The sequence below is a fragment of the Peromyscus leucopus genome, chromosome 18 (assembly GCF_004664715.2).
Source record: "Peromyscus leucopus breed LL Stock chromosome 18, UCI_PerLeu_2.1, whole genome shotgun sequence".
Taxonomy (NCBI): Eukaryota; Metazoa; Chordata; class Mammalia; order Rodentia; family Cricetidae; genus Peromyscus; species Peromyscus leucopus.
In genome coordinates, this window is record NC_051078.1 from 40,700,847 (window position 1) to 40,724,050 (window position 23,204).

Here is a 23,204-nt window from a genome sequence, read left to right on the forward strand (position 1 = left end):
TTTCAAATATTATAACCCATCATTTTATATAATCACTTTCCACTCATATATTCAACAAATATTTATTGGCCTTGAGTACAACAGTTAAGAAAAATTATCTGTTTCTCAAAATATCATTTCATTGCATTCACCCTTCAAAAATACATTCTATACCAGGGAACACCAAGTAACATTATAAAGACTTATTATATGCTAACTGAATGCTTAATGATCCTACATGGAGGCTAATCCTTCAGAAAGGATGTGCTAGAGCTCCCCTTGTTTTGAAAAGAAGCGAGCTAGTTCCCATAGTCATTAGTCTGTCCATGTTGAAGATCTGAAATGTGATGGGCTGTCTTCCCAACAACTGTCTCCACTTCTTGTTCATGAAGGCATTTTCAACACGAGCATAGAGAGAGGCTCATCACCAGTGGCTCTCAACCTTCCTAACGCTGCGACCCTTCGATACAGCTCCTCGTGTTGTGGTGACTCCCAATCATGAGATCATTTTCATTGCTACCTCATAACTGTAACTTTGCTAGTTATGAATCATAATGTACATATCTGATAGGCTGGATAGCTGATATGCGACCCCCCACCACGGGTTGAGAACCACTGTCTAGAAAGTTAATACAAACAAGCAAGTTGCCTTAGAATATCAGACCCTCCACCAGACCCCAAAGCTACCTGCCTTTCATACTTCAAGTGCTAAGATGTGATGGAATGTACAGAGATATAAAATAAAACCAAGTCAAACAGTGGGGGAAGTCGCTCTGTCTCATGTCTCTCTGGAGCAAATGCTTTAGCAGCTTTTGACCGGAGAAGTGAAAATTGTCGACCCCCCTTACCAAATCCAGACCCAAATGCTCAGCTGTGGAGGGAGAGAGAGACAAACGATGGGGTAACGATCATGCAAACCCTCCAGCAGCCTCTTATGGAAGCATCAATACAGCGGTGCGTGTCTGTACTAGCCACTTGGCAAACCTTTGCTTTCCATTCATGTTCGTCAATACGTCTACATTTGCATATTCTTGAATGGCTGGATTGTGCGTGTGTCTTTAAAATCTCTTCTAAAGTTTAGATTCTCCTTTATACTAAATGATACTGCTCCAGTTGGGTCTAAGAGCTCAAGGTTTTAAAGAATGCCGATTCATTTTTCAAGTACATTTTTACACAAAATTGTCTCCTAAAGTCTTCTTGTCAGATTACATATGTGTGTGTGTTATTAATATATATATTATGCAATCAGTTGTAAAAGGACCAAGAAGTCTTCACCTTGTTTTCCTTGTATATTAAATTCCTCCTGTCATTTAAATATTTAATAAAATTTAAATATTTAATAAAAATAAAATTTGAGGGAGAATGCAGCTCCCTCAAATATTTCTGTCATTTAAATAATGCACCCACTGTCACTTTGGTCCAGGTGGGGAAGGCTAGAAAGGGTATTTCCCTAAAGCTCCATAGCCATTCCTTGACCAATACAGTATTTAAATTCACTTAAACCATTGTTTTTCCAGGAAGTAACGTCTTCGCTGAAACACGGTTTAGGGATCTTCAGGTTTCATTCTTGGTGATGACAAGTGTGTTTTGGTTTTGTGTTTTGTTTCTTTTTCATTTCCTTGTGTTGTAATCATCTCCATTTTATCTTCCAGGTATTTCCCAAGCAAAGCTCACCCAGTGCCAAGGACAAAAATGTTTTAGACCACAGAAGAGAAAGTAGATTAATGGAGCAGTGCTTACTGTTTGAACGATGAAGAGGATTGTCCCACAGAGACGGATGAATCGATTAAATCGAAGTTCCAAATACTGTTGCCAAAAAAGAAAAAAGAAAAACAGGGACATGAATCTTCTAAACACATTATAAATTGGCTCAAGATAGAAAGGGTGAGATATTTAAAGAAACTTATTTGCATTCTGTGTTTTTGTTTTACTAAAATGATTTTTACTTACGTTTAACAAAATTGATGCTTTAGTCTATAACTCAATGACTTTTAGTATACATAAATATTTATGTAATCCTCTCACACAATCAGTACGTGAGAACTCCCTGGAGCTGCCCCTATCAGTCACCAATCTGTTCTTCACCCCCAGTTTGGCATGGAAAAGTTGGAAAATTTATCACATAAATGGAATTATAGTCTAGCCTTTTTTTTTCCTTTAAAGTATATGCAATCTATTGTTTCTTCCTTCCTTTTAGTCAACACTATACACTTTGGTTCGATTGAGAAATCAACCTTCTGTTAGTTCAGACTGGAAATCTGCATCAGAGAAAGTCACATGACCACAGTACAGCCAATCACCTTCTCCTCCCAATAGAAGCTGCTAAACTGAGAAGGGATTGGATTGGCAGGGACTGATCTTGACCTTAAGAACTAAAGAAGCTGGGGAAGCTTTGTCATTTCCAAGAGCTGTTTACTCAGCCTCCCATGCTGTCCTGTGAACCACCTTCCAACTCTTTCCTCTACTATTGTGTGTGCGTGTGTGTGCGTGTGCGTGTGCGTGTGCATGTGTGTGTGTGTGTGTGTGTGTGTGTGTGTGTACACGTGTGTGTAACTTAAATCACCCAGGTCAAGTTTTCTGTTGCTGTTTGGTCTTGTTTTGTCCTGTCTCCGAGACAAGGTCTTATCGTATAGACCAGGCTGGTCTTGTTCTGTCGATCTTCCTGCCCTTTACACGTGAATTACATCTATATGTCACCGTTTCTGGCTACCCAGGTCAGTTTGCTGGCTTGGGTTTTGTTTTTGATCTTTTGTTTTGTTTTGTTTTGTTTTGTTTTGTTTTGTTTTGCTGTGTAGCCCAGACTGGCCTCAAATTTCCATCCTTCTGCCTCAGTCTCTTGTGTGCCAAGTCATCTTCTGTTTAGAGCTAAGACCCTGCCATTTTTTCCAACTCTCCTTGAAATCTAATAAAGCTTATAATATAGTCTGTCTATTTCCCGTGTTGTGTAATATATACTAATATATTACAGAGTTAGAATCAGAATTTCTGAATTGAAGGTCAAGATAACTATTTAACTTGAGTCTTATCAGTAGAAAGAAGTCAAGGTCTACCAGTCTTGCTGCATAAAAGGGGAGGAGACAGAGAAGGATGTGGAGAAGGAGAAACTGGCATTAGCTAATCATCAAATGGAAAGACATACGGGTATTTTTGCTCCATAGTCACAACTAATACCTCTGGCATACTTGCTGAGCACATTGTGAAGCAGGCACTGTGTTAGCGATGAAGACCAAGCTTGTAACCTAATTGTTGTCAGAGATGTGACACAAAACCTTAGAAACTTTAATACATACAATTCTATGTATATAACCACATGGATGAAGAAAAAATCTGACCAAGAGTTAAAGACACAGTAAGCATGTGGTGCCACAGACAGTAAGACTTTGAAAAATCACTGAAGGGCGACAAATGTCCATCACAGCGCAAGGCATTGGCAGCAGTTCCAGCTCTGGACCAGTCCCATGCCTGACTCATGAAGTTGAGGCCATCATTCTCTCAATCTCAGGTTCCTCATGTTTAAAATGAGGACCATACAAGCAATTCTTTCTCTTTCATTTGGCAAGGGAGAATATCCAATGATATGAATCAATAAGGAGATGTACAGTGTTCAAAAGTAGGATGCTAAGATGAGTGGAATCAAAAAGCCAGGCCCTTGTGAATTATCTTAAAATCATGTTAGGGTATTTGGGAGACATTTTGAAGAGTGAAGTTTCTGAAAACTAGAAACAGACTAGTGTTATTTTTGAAGAGTTTTTTGTTTTGTTTTGTTTTGTTTTGGGTTTTTTTGTGGTTTTTTTTTTCCTTTCTTTTTTTCTTTAGTAAATCTGTAGTACACAGGAGTGGATATGAATAGATGGAGAAGTCTTTTGCTTTTCCTAGATCCATGTATGTGATTGCTGGAGACTACACAAAGCTTAAGAGACGGTGGCAGAAAAAAAATGTAACAAGCTCAACCAAATAACTTGAAAGTTTTTACACTTAAAATTATGCCCAATTAATCTTTAGCCTTTTATTAAAGACATTTTTAGTTGTTTTTGTTTATTTAAAGTTTTTTTCATTTTACATACCAATCCCAGTTCCCCCTCCTTTCCCTTCTCACCCCCCATCCACTCCTCAGAAAGGGTAAGGCCTCCCTTGGGGAGTTAACAAAGTCTGGCATACTAAGTTGAGGCAGGACCAAGCCCCTCCCCCCTGTGTCAAGGCTGAGCAAGGTGTCCCACCCTAGGGAATGTGTTCCATAAAGCCATTTCATGCACCCAGGATAAGTCCTGGTCCCACTGCCAGGGGCTCCACAAACAGATCTAGTCACATAACTATCACCCACATTCAGAGGGCCTAGTTCCGTCTCATGCATGTTCCCTAGCTGACAGGCCAGAGTCCATGAGCTCCTACCAGCTTGGGCCAGCTGTCTCTGTGGTTTTTCCCCCATCATGATCTTGACCTCACTTGCTCCTGTGATCCCTCCTCCCTCTGTCCACTGAAATCTAGGAGCTCAGCCCAGTGCTTGGTTGTGGATCACTGCATCTGCTTCCATCAGTTACTGGATGTAGGTTCTATGATGACAATTAGGGTAGTCACTAATCTGATTATAGGGGAAGGTAAGTTCAGGCACCCTCTCCATTATTGCTAGAAGTCTTAGCTGGTGTCATCCTGTGGGTTCCTGGGGATTTCCCTAGCATCAAGTTTCTCTCTAATCTCTTAATGGTTCCCTCTACCAAGATATTTCTTTCATTGTTCTCCCTCTCTGTCCCTCCCTCCACTTGGCCATCTCAGTCCCTCATGTTCCCATCCCCCATCCCTTCCCTTCTACACCCCCCCCCCGAGTTTACCCAGGAGATCTTAACCATTTCCCCTTCCTGGGGCCCTCCATGTGTGTCCCTCTTAGGGTCCTCCTTTTTACCTAGCTTCTCTGGGGTTGTGGATTGTATCCTAGTTATCCTTTGCTTTACATCTTTTTGAGGTAGTGATCATTATTCATAATATCCAAAACCTGGAAGCAACCTAGAAGCCCCTCAACCAAAGAATGGGTAAAGAAAATGTGTACATATACACAACGGAGTACTACTCAGCTGTAAAAAATAATGACATTATGAAATTTGCAGGCAAATGTATGGAGCTAGAACATATTATCCTGAGTGAGGTAACCCAAACTTAGAAAGACAAACATGGTATAAGTGGATACTAGATGCAAGGCAAAGGATAACCACTACAACCCACAGCTCCAGAGAAGCTAGCTAACAAGGAGGACCCTAAGAGGGATGCCTAGATTGCCCTAGGAAGGAAACATAGGAGATCTCCATGACTGAACTGGGGATGAGGAGGGGCAATAGAAGGGAGGGGATGAGAACATGAGGGAGCAGGATGGTTGAGCTGGGGAAGAATGGAGTGGGAGAGCGATGAAAGAGATATCTTGATAGGGGGAGACATTATGGGGTAAGGGAGAAACCTGGTGCTAGGGAAGTTCCCAGGAATCCACAAGGATGACCCCAGCTTAGACAACTAGAAATAGTGGAGAGGGTGCCTTAACTGGCTTAACCTGGTAATCAGATCGGTGACTACCCTAACTGTCATCATAGAGCCTTCATCCAGCGACTGACAGAAGCAAATGCAGAGATCCACCACCAAGCACAAGGCCGAGCTCCAGGAGTCCAGTCGAGGAGAAGGAAGAGGGATTCTATGATGGGGGGGGGTGTCGAGATCATGATGGGGAAATCTACAGAGACAACTGAACCAAGCTCAAAGGAACTCACAAACTTTAGACTGACAGCTGTGAAGCCTGCATGGGACCAGACTAGACCCCCTGCATACGGGAAACAGTTGTGTAGCTGGGTCTGTTTGAGGGGTCCCTGGCAGCGTGATCAGGATCTATCCCTGGTGCATGAATTGGCTTTATGAACCCCATTGCCTATGGTGGGACACCTTGCTCACTCTTGATGCGTGGGGGGCGGGGCTTCGTCCTGCCTCAACTGAATGTGCCAGGTTTTACTGCCCCCCATGGGAGAACTTGCCCCTTTGGAGGAGGGAATGAGGGACTGATTGGGGGGGAAGGTGGCAGGGGAGAACGGGGGGGGGGGGAGTGCTGGTGGGGAATCTGTGGTTGGTATGTAAAATGAATAAAAAAAATTTTAATAAAAAACATATAATTTCTACTAGAACTCTGGGTTTGCATCCTATAGATTTGTAAATAAATATATATATTGGAACTTTTTCACTGTAAAAAGAAAAAAGTAATCATACCTTAAAGTTGTCCCACAAATCAGCTGACAGATATGTTTACATTCACACAAAACCAGTTGAAGACAGAACCAGGAAGCCTTGGGTCCTCTTACTAGACTTCGGGGAAATGCGTAAGGACCTAAAAAGAAGCCCTGGTTCCACGGCAGGGAGCTTAGAGAACAGTTCTCAAGTTTACAAGCAAAACTACAGAATGAACCGTGAACAGAGATCTTTCACAGTCCTTGGAACTTGGGATACCTTAGCGATGTGAAGGCTTCGGGTTGATATACATAAGTAACTAAAAAAATCAAAGTCGAGCCTGAGTGATCCTGAAGATGTTATTAATTGCACTGGATCCCCGCAATAGGCTTCCTGTCAATCTGTGGGTCTGGACATTGTTAAACAACTATCAGACCGATATTTTGACAGCAATGATAGAGCAAAATGTTTGAGACCCACCAAATTGGCCTATAGAAGTGGAAAAACAGAGCTAGTTCATATTTGAGCAAGAGTGTGGAGGTAACCATTACTCCGTGTGGGACAACATATCTGTGCAGGTGTCCTCAGTAGAGTCACAAAGCATCCCCCAAGAAATCCTCTGCTGTGACTAACTGAATGTACAGACACAGCAAGCTACTCCACCTCCTTCTCTCTGACACCTGACACCCCTCACTGGACAACAGTGTGCTGTTAAGTTCAAGGGTCCTGTATGACGTCCCAGGTTCTCCATGAGCTGGCATGAATCCTGCTTGGGGTTATAACCAACTCACCAGAGCCCTCAGAGGCGGTGAGTTGCTTGGCATGGGTTCTTGTTCCTCCCCTTCTCTCACTGGCTTAATTTGCTCTGAGGCTTTCCATCCGGAAAACAGGGCTCTAAGCATACCCTTTCCTTCCAAGAATCTAGTTGGGTGCTGAGTCTGATAACGTGTGAAACATTCAGCCTGGGGCCCGGCACGAATTCATCACTCAACAAACATTGGATTTTTGCCATTTTTAGCCAGAATCCTTGCTAACTTTAACTCAGTGTCGGCATAGCCCACCTGGTAATGCCCGTGATTGACAGAAGCCAGGCATTCACATCCTTCATAGACCACCTGGTAGCACACATGAATGACAGAAGCCAGGTGCTTACATCTCTTAAGATGCTGGAACATTCCTCACAGCCTCTAAGAAATACCCTCTGTCCCTTAACTCACTGACCAAGGGCCCCTTCATCACTGGTCATTTTCCATGCGCACATTTTGTGTAGGTAAGGATTTCCCTGCCATGAGGAAGGGAGGGTGCAGGCATGAAAAGCCTCAGTCTAGGCATTAACAGAGGAAGGGCAGGGACTCTTGCTGGAGGCCCAGCGGCCATAGGAAATGTGGACACAATGTCATCAGCCTTCTGAGTTTTCAAAAGACATCTGAAATTTTATTTGGCTATTCTTCATCATTAAATTCTTAAATTTACATTTTTTATTAAACAAAATAAGCAGGACTTCTTATAAATGTTTTGGGAAAAAAAAAAATTAAAACGGCCGTGGAAGCTGAATTTGGCCTGGGAAGGCCGGTTTGTCACCTCCCCTCACAAACAGAAATTTCCTCCTTCTCCCACTTAGGATGAAGACTAAGATTCTGTAAACATGGTAACCACAGTTAGAAGATAATGCAGCCTGGGACATGCCTAGACCTGGGTGACATCACTAGAACCCAGGCCCAGTTTGTTATCAACTCTCGTTATGCCATTGAGGCAGGTGCCCAGCACAAGCTGAACCAGACTCACTATGAAACCACGTTCCAGTGACCCTGAGCTTCAGGGAAACAGGGCACCAACTCCAGGCCGGAGGGGCTGCTGAGCGGGGACACCTAGACCTCTGGCTGGTGGCCTAGTGCAGAGGGAACTTGTCTGTGAAGCCTGTAAGTTGGGGTCTGGGTGAAGGACAACCTCCCCCACCCCCAGGAGTCTGAGGCTTTTTGTTGTTGTTGCTTTTGTTTGTTTTGTTTTGTTTTGTTTTGTTTTGTTTTGTTTTCTGAGACTGGGTTTCTCTGTGTAGTTTTGCGCCTTTCCTGGAACTCACTTTGTAGACCAAGCTGGCCTCCAACTCACAAAGATCTGCCTGCCTCTGCCTCCCGAGTGCTGGAATTAAAAACATGTGCCACCACTGCCATACCACCCTGAACGCCCCCGATCTCGTCTGATCCCAGAAGCTAAGTAGGGTCGGGCCTGGTCAGGCCTGGTTAGTACTTGGGTGGGAGTCTGAGTTTTTTAACGGGCACACACACCTCTGACATCTCCAAGTGAAACCAAACCAAATGCTCTTCGTCTTGAAAAAACCTTTTCCTGAGATCAACTTTTAAAATGGACATCCAAAAAAAATAAAAATAAAAATGTATAATCCTTTGGGGAAAGAAATGGACATCCAGAGGAACAGGGCAACAGATGAAGTGTGGGTCTCTTTCATGAGAAGCACTGTTTAAGAGCCTTGCTGTTGCATTTTTCTCAGCATCTCAGGATAACCTCCGTCACAATAATTACACTCAGCCCAAACCCAGCATCTACTCTGCGCTAGGCTCTATTCTAAATGGAACACCTTGCATCCGCTCGCTTAATTCTCTCCACAATCGGATGAGGTTGGTGGTACCATTTTCTTCTTGGGATGATTAAGACATCGGTACAAAAGGTTAATTAAGTAAGTGACCCACGGTCATTCACATGTAAGTGGTGGAATTCGGTCTCAAGGCAAGCTCTGGAACAAGAGCAACATCTTGACCACTTGGGTGGACAAATTCTTTCTTGATCTTCCAGAGCTGAAACTAGAACGACTTAGCCTTTCCAACACACACACACACACACACACACACACACACACACACACACACACACACACACACACACACACACGTTTTAGGAAAGACTTTAGTGAGTCCATTCCACTCAGTTTGCTTTGGATCTGAGCTCAGAAAATTCAATCCCAAGAATTTATCTCCCTTAGAAGACACATGCCTCAATGCGGGGTGAGAGGTCGAGGTCCAAGATGCACCCACAAGGAGAGATTCCCATATGGCAGTAACTGCTTGCCCCCAGAAAGTTCCTTCAGGAGCCTGAAAATGCAAGCAAGCCTCCCCTCTCTCCCGCCACCTCTTACCTCGTAGGTGCTGGTGATCCCCAGCCTATAGAACACGGGAAGGAAGACCTCCGCGCTGATGACCACCACAAAAAAATAGGTGATCCCAAAGATGCTGAAAATTGCCCCAAAACGATAGACCTCGGCGGGGGTGCCCAGGACAGTGACAGCGGACATGAAGCTGGCGGTGAGGGACAGAGCCACCGGCACCGCGGTCATACTGCGGCCACCCATCAGAAAGTCCTTGGAGGTCTGCTGGCCGCCCCCCGCGAAGGCATAGTAGATGCCGATGGCGGCCGAGATGAGCAGCATGCCTGCAAACACCACGTAGTCCCACACCACAAAGCTGCCGATGTCCCGCGACGCGTCCATGGCCCCCCGCGGTGACCTGAGCCCGGGAGTGAGCTGGTCGCTCGCTTTAGCCTCGGGCGGTGCTAGCTTCTTTTCTCCCTGTTGCAGCAGGAGGTGGCGTCCCGCGGAGGCCAGGTACGTCCGGCAGGCGTGGATCCTCGTGGAGGTGGGAGCCTAGCTACCGGCTGCCAATCACCCGGTGGAGGAGACCCCTGGCTCGCCAGCTGCGCCCCTGGAAGTCTGGGATCGGGGGACGTCGGGCGCAGCGCTGAGCGCTCACCAGGTGCGGCCCGGCGGACCGGGGTGGCAACTGCCTAGGCACCAAGCGACTCTGGGGCGGGTGAGAACTGGAGCCTCTCGCCGCGTCCAGCGAATCCACGGTGCGCGCTCCGCGCAAGTTTTATTAAGTGACAGCGGCGGCGACGCACCATTTAAACGGGCAGGTGATGGGTGTGTGGAGAGGGGTGGGGGGTGGGGTGGACCGAAGGGCAGTTGTCACGCCTTTAAGTTTAGCTTTCCAGTTCACAGTCCAGGTCCTTGCTTGAAGGTACACCTAGAGTGTGAGGCTCATCATCGCTTGACAGATTAATGGGTGATGGGGGTGACAGCGGCGGTAACTGAGATCATAGTGGTTATTAGACAGGTGGGCAATTATGAAAAAGACGAAGGAGGCTGTGCTGGGCTGCGGGTTGCTTGCATTTTCACATTTCTGATCCCTTATAGTCCGTCTGATCCCTACTACAGCCTGCAGTGGCAGGGACGGCTGTTATCCTCTGTCTAAGGAGATTTAGGATTAAAAACAAACAAAAACAAAGATGTGCCTACTGCCTTTTGCAGTAGCGAGTGTGAGTCTTATAATTATCCTTATGATAGGAATGATCTCCATTTTTCGAAGGAGGGAAGCTGCTTCCAGGAGGTGAAATCAACATGCCTGTAATTCTAGCACTTGGGAGGTGGAAGCAGGAAGACCAGAAGTTCAAGGTCATCCTCAGCTGTTCAGCAAGAACTGCATGAGACCCTGCTGGGAGAGGGAAGGAGGGTGGTGGTGGTGGTCGAGGGGGAGGAAGAGATAGAAAAAGAGAAGAGGAAAGGGTAGGAGAGGAGGTGAGTCACTTGCCCAAGGAAATGGTGGGGATGGAGGCTTTAAGCCAAGTCATGTGTTAAAGGCAGACATGAATATTACACTTAAACGAAGCCACCTAAATATCTCTATTGCTTTTTTAGACTTATTTATTTTTATTTTATATGTAATGAGTGTTTTTGAATCATGTGTGTCTTTGAACCATGTGCATGCAATTCCAGTGGAGGCCAGAAGGAGGCGTCAGAGTCCCTGGAATTACAGACAGTATTGAGCCGCCTTATGGGTGCTGGGAATCCATCCCAGGTCCTCTGGAAGAGCAGCCAGTGCTCTTAACCAATGAGCCATCTCTCTAGACCCTGAAAAGATCATTTCTAATACCACTTAAGACATGTTTTGAATATCGTACTTTGAACTATTACTCCCAACATGTGACACATTCATAAAATAATAAGATTCTCTGGGTTTCCTTCTAAAATAGCCCTCCATCCAAGTGTACCCAGCCTTCTAGCAATTTCAAACTGTCCTAGCTAATTTTCATACCTTTTTATGACTTACCAGTTGATCTGCAGGAAGCAATCATCAAATACCTTCAGCCCAGCCCAGCGTGAAGAAAGCTCTATCAGGTTTTTTTTTTTAATCAGCTGGCATCATGTATATATCATTTGCAGAGTGAAACACAAGCTCAATTCAAGCAACCCAGTCATTTAAACGAGATGCAGCGTGGAATTGTGTCCCATCCATGTGAAATGCCCATCTACATATCATGTGTGTACCTCTAACTGTAAATACAGCACGGACAGATCCTAGGAAATGAATCTGCTTCTGAAAATGCTTGTAAAACCAACAACCCTACGTTTGAGAAAAGGTTTTTAAGTGGAACTCCTCTCTTTGACACCTAGAGTGAAGTACAGAACTTCTGGCTACCTGTGAGCAATGCCTCACCATAGTCACTCAGAGGCAGACTACATTTGCAGGCTCAGAAACTTTGCATTCTATCACCCATTGACCATGCTTTAGGCAAGACCCCACTTCTGTACCTTAGTTTCCTTTATTAAAAATGATTAGCTATATTTTTATTTTTACATCTACTTATTTTGTCTGTGTGTGTGTGTGTGTGTGTGCATGCTTGCATATGTGTGTGTGTACATATGTGTGGTCATGGGCATGCCACAGCATACATGTGGGGGTCAGAGAACAACCTGTTTGTTCTCTCCTTCCACCATATGGGTTCCAGGGATTGAACTCAGGCCATTAGGCTTGGTAGCAAGAGCCTTTCATTGCTGACCCATCTTCTTGGCCTCTAAGAGACAATGATCCTTCTTTTACAATGGTAGAGGGTTAAATGAGATGATGCATGAAGAAAGCCCTTGACATGGGTAAGTGCTGACACTTGGTAAATGTTTACTTGCTTTCCAGTTTAGTAATAACAGACTGGCCAAAGCTGTAGTTTAAAAGGTCCACTTTTAAATATATGCATTTCCCTTCATTGTGTGTGTGGCCCCCCCACCCCCCCACCCCCCACCCCCCACCCCCCCACCACCCCCACCCCCCACCCCACCCCCACCCCCGCTTATAACATTCAGGTAAGAGCTGTGTATAAGCCACACTCTGTCCTTTTACATATCCTGGGGGTCCTGATACAAGTCTTCAAACAGTATCTTCAAGAAGAATGTGTGAGTGGTCCGTTTTGTGCCTTTGGACACATGGGTCATCATTTGTTATCTTCACACAACCTTTTTCTTCAAAAATTTGCAAGAATCGTCTCTCTTCTTCTGACATTTCTTAATGGAGAGCTGGGGTCAACCAGTTCTTCGTTTCCTCATGAATATCTGGTCTTCCAGCTGAATGTTCAGTGCTTGTATTCCCAAGCTTTCGGCAATCTCCAGAAGAGCACATTTTCCATTACTATCAAAGTGATCCCTTCAATATAAATAACTATGATTTTTTAAGTGGGAATGTCCAAGGCTGGAAAGAGAGCTTTGCAGTTAAGAGCACTTGCTACTACTGCAGGAAACCTGAGTTTGGTTCCCAGCACCCATGTCAGGAAGCTCACAACCACTTGTAACTCCAGCTTCAGAAGATCCAATGCCTTTTTCTGGCCTCAAAGGGTACACACACACACACACACACACACACACACACACACACACACACAGTTAATTATAAAAATAAATTTTTAAAATTGAAACTTCTTGTTGTTCCAATTATTCCAGACTCTTTCTCGGAAATCTATAACCTTCCATCAGTAATTTATAGTTTTTATATGAACCTCTTCCCCACCTTTAACCTGTGGGTCCTAAGTTGGTCTTTTTTTTTCCCTCTGAGACAGTACTTCTCTGTATAACAGTCCTAGCTGTCCTAGAACTTGCTTTGTAGAGCAGGCTGACCTCGAACTCACAGAGATCTGCCTCTGCCACCCAAGTGCTGAGATGAAAGGCATGCACCATCACTGCCTGGCTCTGAGTTTGTCTTTTATGGCATTAGTTTCAGTGTCTAAAATGGTATGCTCTACTCTACTACCCTTGCTGTGGATTCTACCTCTACATTAGATTAAATGCATTAATATGATATTATATATATTAAGCATTATATTAAAATACTTCTACATTTTAATATAAATTTTAAAAATTATCAAAACCATTCCAAAGTCTTTTTAGCTTTAGAGTGCTAATTTTTGTTAATTTTCTTTTTATTTAATCCTTGGAGTGATAACTTTTACCACACTTCATTTTGCTTGAATCTTTGAAGGTAGTCTCATTTCTTTGGGCCCTTGGTGTCTCTCCACCCCACATTGGACATTGTCTTAGTTAGGATTACTATTGCTGTGTTGAAACATCATAACTAAAACAAGTTGGGGAGGAAAGGGTTTATTTGGCTTAAAGTTCCACATCACCGTTCACCATCAAACAAAAGTCAGGACAGGAACTCAAGCTGGCAGGAACCTGGAGGCAGGAGCTGATACAGAGGCCATGGAGGAGTGCTGCTCACTGGCTTGCTTCCCATGGCTTGCTCAGTTTGCTTTCTTATAGAACCCAAGTCCACCTGCCAAGGGGTGCTGCCACCCAAAGTGACCCGTGCCCTACAGACTTGCCTATAAGCAATCTGGATGGAAGCATTTTCCCAATTGAGGTGTCTGTTCCCTAAAAACTCTAGCTTGTGTCAACTTGACAAACAAAACTAACCAGAGCACAGCCTCTGATTGTACGCATAGGTATGTTGGTGGAGGTCATACAGACAACAGAATACAGGCCACCCAACACTCTGCAGGGGGGTCATGTAATGATTCTGAACCCAATTTAGACAAGAAGGATTTCTTTTTATGAGGTATTCCCATCTCAGTCAGTGTGAACAAGAAAGCATGTGTGCATGTGTGCATGCATGCATGTGTGTTAATTCAGTTAAATATGGCCACAGATGGGTGTAATGGCCCATTACAAGCCTTTAATGCCAGCAAGGATTAAATCAACTTTAGAAGACAAGAGGATCCTGAGATGGAGACCAGAAGGCTACTGAGTGAGTTCTAAGCCAACCTAGGTTACAAGGACACCCATTTCAAACAGCAACAACACCAAAATGTGGCCTCTAGAAACTCAACACTACCTGGCCTCTAACAAGCTATCGGACATCTCCTTCCATTTATTTTCCATACTTACACACCTGCAGCAGCATCCTCCTCTTCCTCACTGTGCCTGGGATCTCCAAACTTACCTGTCCCAGGGCCTTTGCACAGTTTTCCCTGTCTGGGACATTCTTCTTCCAGCTATCATCAGGACCCACACCCTCACTTTACACGTGTCTGTTCAAACACGCTCTCCCGGGCAACCTTTCCTGAGAACTCCGTCATCACCTTCTAGTCGTTTACCTTGTTTCTTTCTGTGCGTCCTGGTGTCGGATTTCTTTGTCTTGTTTGTGGCCTGCTGTCTTTCACTACGAGAGAAAGTCATGAAATCAGGGACTTTCATCCGTTTGTCCACCCCTATACTTCCTGGGTCTACAACAAATTCCTGGTATATGGTAGGTATGCTTTCTTAAGTGTTCTTAATGAATGAATGGACAGCAAAAAGGAATTTATAAGAAAGCCTCTAAAATGGGTTGATTTAATCCTAGTCTTTCAGTGTGTTCATAGGAATTTTGAAGGTAAAAATTAGGGAAACCGCATCAGAAAGTACTTTTTTTGTTTTGAAGCTGTATTTCAGAGTTAACGTTTTCTTTTATTTACCAATATGGTTTCTGTTGCTGTTGTTGTTTACCCATTTCATCAAACAGCACTGAAGATGGCTGCTCGTGACAGAACAGACAAACAAAGAAGGTTTGGGCAAGATACGAGTTAGAGATAAAGGTTTTTCTTTTTTCTTTTCTTTTAACATTTTTCCCCCTGAGACAGGGGTGTGCTATGCAGCCCAAACTGGCTTCAAACTCATAATCCTCCTGCCTCGGCCTCATGAGTGCTGGGATTACAGCTTGAACCGGCATGCCTGGCTTTCAGTGGCTTTCCTTAAGGCCGTTAGCATGGGAGTGACCCATGGATCTCATGAGGTAAGCTCCGAAGACAATCTACACACCTGCTTTATTCTTTCTTGTCTCACCAAAGGGATTTTCTCTGCATTGTCATAGCACGTGGTCAAAATGCCCCAGCCAGCTGATACAACTCCTCAGTGTTGGACGGTAGAGGATAATTAGCGTCTTTGACTTCTAATTCTAAATCTCTTGCAGAGGAAATCCAATGTGTATAGTTCAGGTCACGTGTCCTCGGACCTGTAACAATTCAGCAATAGCCAGATGTCAGGACTGTCATCTGCCAGGTTGACGTTGAGGTGGGGAGGGGAATGGGCTGTCTGTGTAGGAGGGTATTTTCCCCACTTGCACACCCATGGCCTCATCGTCTTCCTTACTGTGCCTGGGACATCCTCTATTAATCATCTCTGCCTTCTTATCTTCTCTCGTAAGAGATGCTGACCTGCACGGGGAAAGACCGCTGCTTGCTCATCTCGGTAAATCCCCAGACTCGAGCATCGTGTGTTGCCCAAGGAAATGTGTCGCCACGCTCAGACTACTTCCTAATGCCTCTTGGCACTGAGATGATTTTCGAAGACTTCTAAATGCAAACTTTGGAAAGCTCAGTGGGCTATCCCTGGCCTGTGAAAAAAGACAGCATACTCACGTGCTTTCCACTGGGGACAAGGGGTAGCGAGACTCTTTTCTCTCATTCTGAGAGAAAAATTCAAATACATTGTGAGTACAGGTCCCTAATCATTCTTTGCCCTGAAATCAGAGTTGATAGAAAGTTCTGGGCAGCGATGGACTATAGATAGCAGGACCTGATACGATGTATATCTCAGGATTCTTGATAGTGCTGATTCCTCTTTTTTGTTCACTTAACACAAAGCATATTTTATTAGCTCTATAATCAAAATACAGCGTGAATTTTGCCACTAGTTCTGCTTGTACCATGGCACCCCCGAGCCACGCTGCCTCTTCTCCCAGCCGAACCCCACTAGAGTCCCCCCACCTGCTTCACTTCACAGTCTGTTTCTCACAGGCAATTCTTACTGTATCGCTCCTTGTTCAAAACAGCCCAGCCATCTCCCAGTACAAATGCTTTGATGACAGGCAAGGCACTCCTGAGGGAGTCCCTGGCCACCAATGTCGCCTCTCTTTTCCACCGGGGTTCCTCACACCGGTGTTCTTGCTTTGCTTCTGGTACATCCAGCAGGCTCTGACCCAGAGAATTAGACTCACTTTTCTGGGACCCTCTGACTTGACATTCACACTGTCAAGAAATGTCCCTTAGGACGCTTCTGTTTCCTTTCCCTGATGATGCTGCCTAAGATGCGTCCTGCCTCTCTGTCCCCACCCTCATCACTCCCTGCTATCTTTCTTCTGATGACTTTCTCTAAAACTTCCCACAACCTGCCTTCCCACGGTTCACCCCTGCTCTGAATCAGAGCAATGACGCAAGCAGACAACATCAGTTAACACCTCAACTTGAGCATAGTCTTCACGTGACTGATTTAGATCCCCTGGGCCCAGGAAGCGATGGAGCCAATTCAACATCAACTGTGACACACCATCTTATGATCCTGAATGTGGTGCAAGACACCTCCATCCTTCCTTTGTAGATCTCAAGGAAGCAACCATCATGTGTCTTTATTGTTCATTTCTCTTTTTTGCATTAAATATTTAATTAAACATACACTGAGTATTATGTGAATGCTTGGTGAACATATACGTAAGCCCTATAGTGACTGCCTATGAAATAATTGCCTATTTTAATGTGTTAGCATAAATGGGTATTAATCTGGGGGCTTGAGAGGAAAGACATTATTTCCATTGAAATCTATATTAAGTTCATTTCAACCTATAATAATTCTTCCTACAGGGGCTTTTGAAACCAGAGGATGTAATTTCTTGCTTGTTTCTTGATTCTTCCCCCCAGCAGAAAGCCAGTTCTGGAAGGAGAGTGACACTGTGTCATCTAGAATAGTATCTGAAACACTGAAGTGTAGCTCAGAGGCAGAAGGCCTGCATAGCGTGTACAAGGCCCTGGGTTCAACCCCAGGAACTGCGTCCCCCCAAAAAAATAAAAGGTGGGAGAGAAAAAGAACAAAGTTTAGTTCCAGTAGGCACTCGATAAATAAATATGAAAACCCATTAAAATTCTCTCAAATTGCCAGTCAGAAAACACTGTTCTGTTTTGGAGAAACCAACAAAAATGGCTAATTTCTATGGTTACATCAAATGTATAAAAATAAATGTTGGAAGGAAAGAAACATATACGAGAGTTATTACTTATGAGTTGTACTTATTCGTTCTGATGCTTTTTTGCTAAAAACAAATTCAGTTTTTAAAACTGAAAAAGTGTTGTTGTTATTTAAGTAAATTCGCCAATAAAAGTTGGTTGAAGTCCACAACGTGGACTCCAGTACCCGTTGCTGTATGACTTTTAGTAAGTCTGTGCATCTGTGGGCTTCGGTTTTCTCTTCCGGAAGTGGCAGGCGTGAGGCTTCCCAGTTCCTGGGTTCTAGTTCTCCTCCGCTGGAGTCAGTCACGCCACGCCCTTCCCATCAGCGCTGGCTCGGGACAGATCGTCAATGGGCTGATGGAAACAGTCAGGGCTGCTGTCTTGCCTAGCAGTCTTTGGGCTGGTTCTTTTCTTTACGGCACAGGTTCTCTGGCAGTCCAGGAGGAAGCTCAGTGCCCTAATCGCAGTGGTGTGACCTGTTCTCAGGATTCCATTCTCTCAGGACCGAGGGGACCTGTCCGGAAGCCCTGCCCCTGACTGACTGGCAGGAAGAGGCACACCCCACAGCGTGGCTCCTGCTTTTCTGGTTTGGGTGGGGCGATGGGCTGGCCTGAACCTCTCTTTGCTTTCTTTATTATCTGACTCTCGCCCCCCCACACACACCCAGAAACAAGCTCCGGAAGGGGAAGCGTCTTTGGGTGACCATCTGATGGAAGAATCAGAGGTTTAGAAAGACTAGCCTGTAAACCCTGTGTGCCTTGGCCAGGTTTCACCCTCCAGTATTGCCATCTCTAATTTGCATATGTTCTCACGGGGTGTGTGGTCAGATGGAGAAGCTGGGAAGGGAGGGACTTAAGAGTCTCACTGAGTAAGCTGTATTTCATGTCACATAGCAGTGGCCTCTCAGTTTCAAAATCTCTAACCATAAGAAACAGCGTCTTCCTTTCATCCGCTCCTCAACTTGTGACACTACTACAAGTCCCAATTTTGTGACAAAGGTACCACACCTTTGTACCCATCCATCCATCAATCATTTCCCAAAAGTCTTTCAAGGAGGATCAAGTATAACCATCTTGTGCAGAGTACATCAGCTTGTTCGACAAAATCAGCAAATACTTCAGCTTTAAAAAAGAAATGTTTTTTTTTAATCTTACGTGTGTGTACCTGAATGTATGTCCATGCTCCGTGAGCATACAGTGCCCACGGAGGTCAGAAGACGCATCAGATCCCCTGGAACTGGAGTGACAGGTGCTTGTGGAGCTGCTGGAAACTGAACCTGGATCCTTTACAAGAGCAGCAATTATTCTTAATCTCTCCAGCCCTCCGGATGAGCTTCTAAGAGCAATACTGAGATAATCATGGCTGGAAGAGTTATTTTAAGGATTAGATGAACTAATACACACCAGATACTTAAATCCTGGCATGTAATTAAGTAGTCAATTAAAGTAAGCTGTTGTTTGATTAATTATTATCCCAGTATTAGGATACTATTGGTGATTCATTCTCCTTCTGGAAGGAAAAAATAGTCAAGATTCTCGGTCCAATCATAATAGAAAGAAATACAGATATTCTCAGTTTAACTGAGGTTTCTGTGACAGCTAGTCCTTGATGTTGTGTATAGACAGAGGAAATTATTTGTAGATGTCATCATCAGCACAGAGTATACATTGAATATCTGCCACGATCTGGGTGAGGTGCTGAGACAGAAGGAAATATGCCACACACGAGTTTTCGAGATTCGTTTTTCTCTCTGTGTGTACGCGTGTGTACCACATGCACGCCGACGTCTGAGAGGCCAGAGGACAGCGCCACATCCCCTAGAACTGGAGTTACAAGCCACCTTATGTGGGTCCTCTGCAAGGGCAGCTAGTACTCTCAGCTGCTGAAAATAGTATATATATACTGTGCTTTAGAACTTTTTCTTTATAATACATGTCTGTCAAAGACACATTGTAAGGGTCAGCAAGATGGGGAGAGGCGCTTGCTGGCAAGCCTGAATACCCTAAATTCCATATCTGGGACTCACATGAAGGAAGGAGAAAACCAACTTTGGAAAGTTGACATCTGACCTCCAATACGGGAGCCATGACACATGTGCGCACGCACACAAACACACACACACACACACACACACACAAGATACATAGATGATAGATAGATAGATAGATAGATGATGGATGGATAGATGATAGATAGATAGATGATAGATAGATAGATAGATGATGGATGGATAGATGATAGATAGATAGATGATAGATAGATAGATAGATAGATAGATGATAGATAGATAGATAGATAGATAGATAGATAGATAGATAGATAGATGAAAACACGTACCCTAATCTTCTAAATAGTCATGTGCTCAATCTTTTTGCAAAGATGCCTATCTCAAAGCAGATACCTATTTTTTTTAACCTAGTTTGTAACTCAATTTCTGCATTTCAGGTTTAATGTAAGATATAATGCCCCTGCTTCTGAGACTAAGAAATGACTAAGGATGTTGTCCTATCAGTACCAGATCAGGGTAGACAGGCTGTACATGACTTTTGAGCAGCTATCTCTGGAGAGTCTGGCAAGAGACTACTCAAGGCCCTACTCACCTTGATGATTAATTCTGCAACCCGTAGACATGGAGCTTCTAAGATGAGGCAAGCCAACGGCAGAGAAGGAACCCCGGAATATCCTTCCTTCTGATGGTGCAACAGAGAGAGCTGGGCTCTTTTCTTCTTCTTAGGCAGCCCTCCAGACCAGGTGGGGGGTTGGAACTCTGATGGCTAACAAGCATTTGAGGCAAAAGGATAACTGATCCCCGGAGAAACCCTGACCAGCACGCACAGAGGAACATCCCCAGATATGCCCTGGTTGCTTTTCAGACTTCAGCTTTTGGGGGGATTTTGTTACCTGAGCAGAAGGCACAGGTAAACCAACTCAAAGGTCTGTAGACTTAAAGCTTTCTCCTTCTCCAGAAAATGTAAAGCTTAACTGAAGCATTTGGGAAGTTTGCAAAGTCCCACTAAGCTAACTGTGCTGTCAGCTTCGTTTGTCTTCCGTGGTACCCTGTGAGAGTGGTCTTCCATGGTACCCTGTGAGCGCCGTCTTCCATGATACCCTGTGAGCGCTGTCTGCCATGATACCCTGTGAGCACTGTCTTCCATGGTACCCTGTGAGCGCTGTCTTCCGTGGTACCCTGTGAACGCCGTCTTCTGTGGTACCTGTAAGCGTTGTCTTCCGTGGTACCCTGTGAACACCGTCTTCCGTGGTACCCTGTGAACACCGTCCTCCGTGGTACCCTGTGAACACCGTCTTCCATGGTACGTGGTACCCTGTGAGAGCGGTCTTCTGTGGTACCCTGTGAGAGCGGTCTTCTGTGGTACCCTGTGAGAGCGGTCTTCTGTGGTACCCTGTGAGAGCGGTCTTCTGTGGTACCCTGTGAGAGCGGTCTTCTGTGGTACCCTGTGAACACCGTCTTCCATGGTACCCTGTGAGAACCCGCTGGCAGTTGCCTCCCTGCTACTTGCCATCACAAGTCCATTGAAGAGTTCTTTGAAAGGAGCATCGCAGAAAAAAACAAGTCTCCTAGCTCCTCCTCATTTCGGAAAAGGGCTCCTGCACCCTTGAAACTTAATGCCTGTGTATCTCTCTAGAAAAACAACTTAGGGAAAGGCCTGGAAATCGTTCAGGCACTTTATAAATATTCAAAAGGCAATGCTGTTCACTTGCAGTGGGAAGGAGTTGAATGGATGGGCAAAAGAAGGAATAGTAAGTTTGTCTAGACTCTCCTAAGACAGAACTCCTAAGATCATTGGATTTGAAGTGTAGGGAGTCCCACACAAGTTACATTCCTAATTCACTTTAAGATAAGAATGCATACCATTCCCACGTTATCAAAACACCCCATGAGGCACCTGTGAGGCAATAGCGTTTTACTGCTTGGGTTTTATAATGACAAGGCCACAAGGAAGCTAAGACTCTCCCTCAGAGACTCCCATGCCTCCCCAGCACTGAAACTGGAGGAAAGAAAGCTAAGAGCAGCACCTCCTGAGCCAGCCTCCTTTGAAGGATTTCCCTTTTCTTTGTTGATGTGTTGATACGATTTTCTGGGGATTCTGTTGTTGTTGTTGTTGTCCCTTATGACTTTTAAAGAAGACTAGTTGATCTGGCCCATGTTAAATAGGAATAAGTTGATTCTACAAAAGCTACAAGGAAATGTTCATTTGCGTTAAAATAAGGGTTGAATCCCAAGAGTCAGAGATATAGTCTTTCCCAAGGGAAGAACACACCAATTGGTTATCCAGTAGCAAATGGTCAGCCCTGAAAACATACACACAAGTGACATCATATAGACTCAGCAGACTGAATTCAGTATTCACGTTTTTAGGAGTGTGTGTGTGTGTGTGTGTGTGTGTGTGTGTGTGTACATAAAATAATAATTAATGAAAAATAAGCAGCCATGAATTTGAAAGAGCAAGTGAGGGTTTGAAGGCAGGAAAGAGAAGAAGGAAATGATGTACTTATAATCTCAAAAAGTTTAAAAGAAATTAAAATTTCAGAAAACTGAAATACAGCCAATAATTTAAAAAACTAAAAAGGCAAAGTGTGGTAAATGACGACGCCTAATGGAACTCGGGTGGGTTCACGCTTGTTTGCATATGCACTTTTCTTTGCCATAATGTTACAAAAGATGACAATGAAGCAATAACTTTTTAAAAAAAAAATCATAATCTAAGTGTGTAATGAGGACGGCCCTCTTCATGGTAGTTGCCTTGCAAGACCGTTTTAGTCTTATTACATGGCCATCAGACAAAGCAGTTTCAGAAAGAAAACGACTTTTAGAGTCATTTTTCGCAGCTGGGTGGGGTTGCCAGACAAACTGCAGGTAATGGTTAAAAGTGAATTTTTTTGTAAACATGGGGCATATCTCCACTAAAACCTCTTTGCTTACTGAACTGCGTCCTTGCTCTGTCATTGTGAATCCTGGCATCTCTAAGCCTGGGTACTTCTGTACGAAGGCCTTAGCCGACACCAGCCTTCCTTGAAAGGCAGCTGAGATCTGACTGTTTATAGTCTGTCAGAGTAAAGGCTCATGTCAAGAAGGATAACATCATCTTGAAACGCATTTTCTGATGAGACTTGTGAAGTCCAGAGAAACTTGGAGCATTTACCAGGAGTTTTTGTAAGTTATTTTTAAAATTGGCATACAAAGAACTTTCATGCATATCCCAAATCGTTATAATCAACACCAGGATTTGGAAGTGTGTAGCCCCCCAGTAGTTAAGATGCTGAGCAGGGAGTAAGGAGTCAGAGGTGTGTGTCAACTGTCAGTGTCACTTTAAGGACTGGTCTCAACCACTGAACCTTTGACATTGTTGGCCATGAGACCTGGACAGATTTGGTAACTCGTTGGCCTCATAAACCCTTTGGTTTAGTTTAGAAGATCTGCACAAGAAAAATGCTTCTCCAGAGATAATCAAGTGGATTTACTCTTCCTTGGTAAAATAACTCTCTCCATGAAAATGTTCAATCATTAATGATAATTCCATTACTTCTGATATGATATATTCTGTTTTATGCCCATTCTTTTTATGATAATTTTTACTTAAAATTTAATTAAAAATTTTAATTAGCAGGCACAGTGTTAGATTTGGTTTGTGTTGACTCTCAGGCCACCCCTTCCCCATCATCCCTCTGGCACATTCTTGTGCCCTTCAGCCCTATAGCCTGCTTTCCATTCA

The 23,204-nt window shown here is 44.2% G+C and overlaps 1 protein-coding gene across 1 annotated transcript in view; it reads right to left on the minus strand.

Moving 5' to 3' along the window:
* Positions 1 to 10,062, minus strand: part of Slc5a8 (solute carrier family 5 member 8) — a 57,874-nt gene extending 47,812 nt beyond the window's left edge. Inside the window, exons 1-2 of the mRNA XM_028880304.2 lie at positions 9,320 to 10,062; positions 1,720 to 1,785 (exon numbers count right to left, since the gene is read on the minus strand). Coding sequence (XP_028736137.1) covers positions 1,720 to 1,785; positions 9,320 to 9,670 — 417 coding nt within the window. The 5' untranslated portion in view covers positions 9,671 to 10,062. The remainder of the gene's footprint in view (positions 1 to 1,719; positions 1,786 to 9,319) is intronic.
* Positions 10,063 to 23,204: the final 13,142 nt, after the last annotated feature.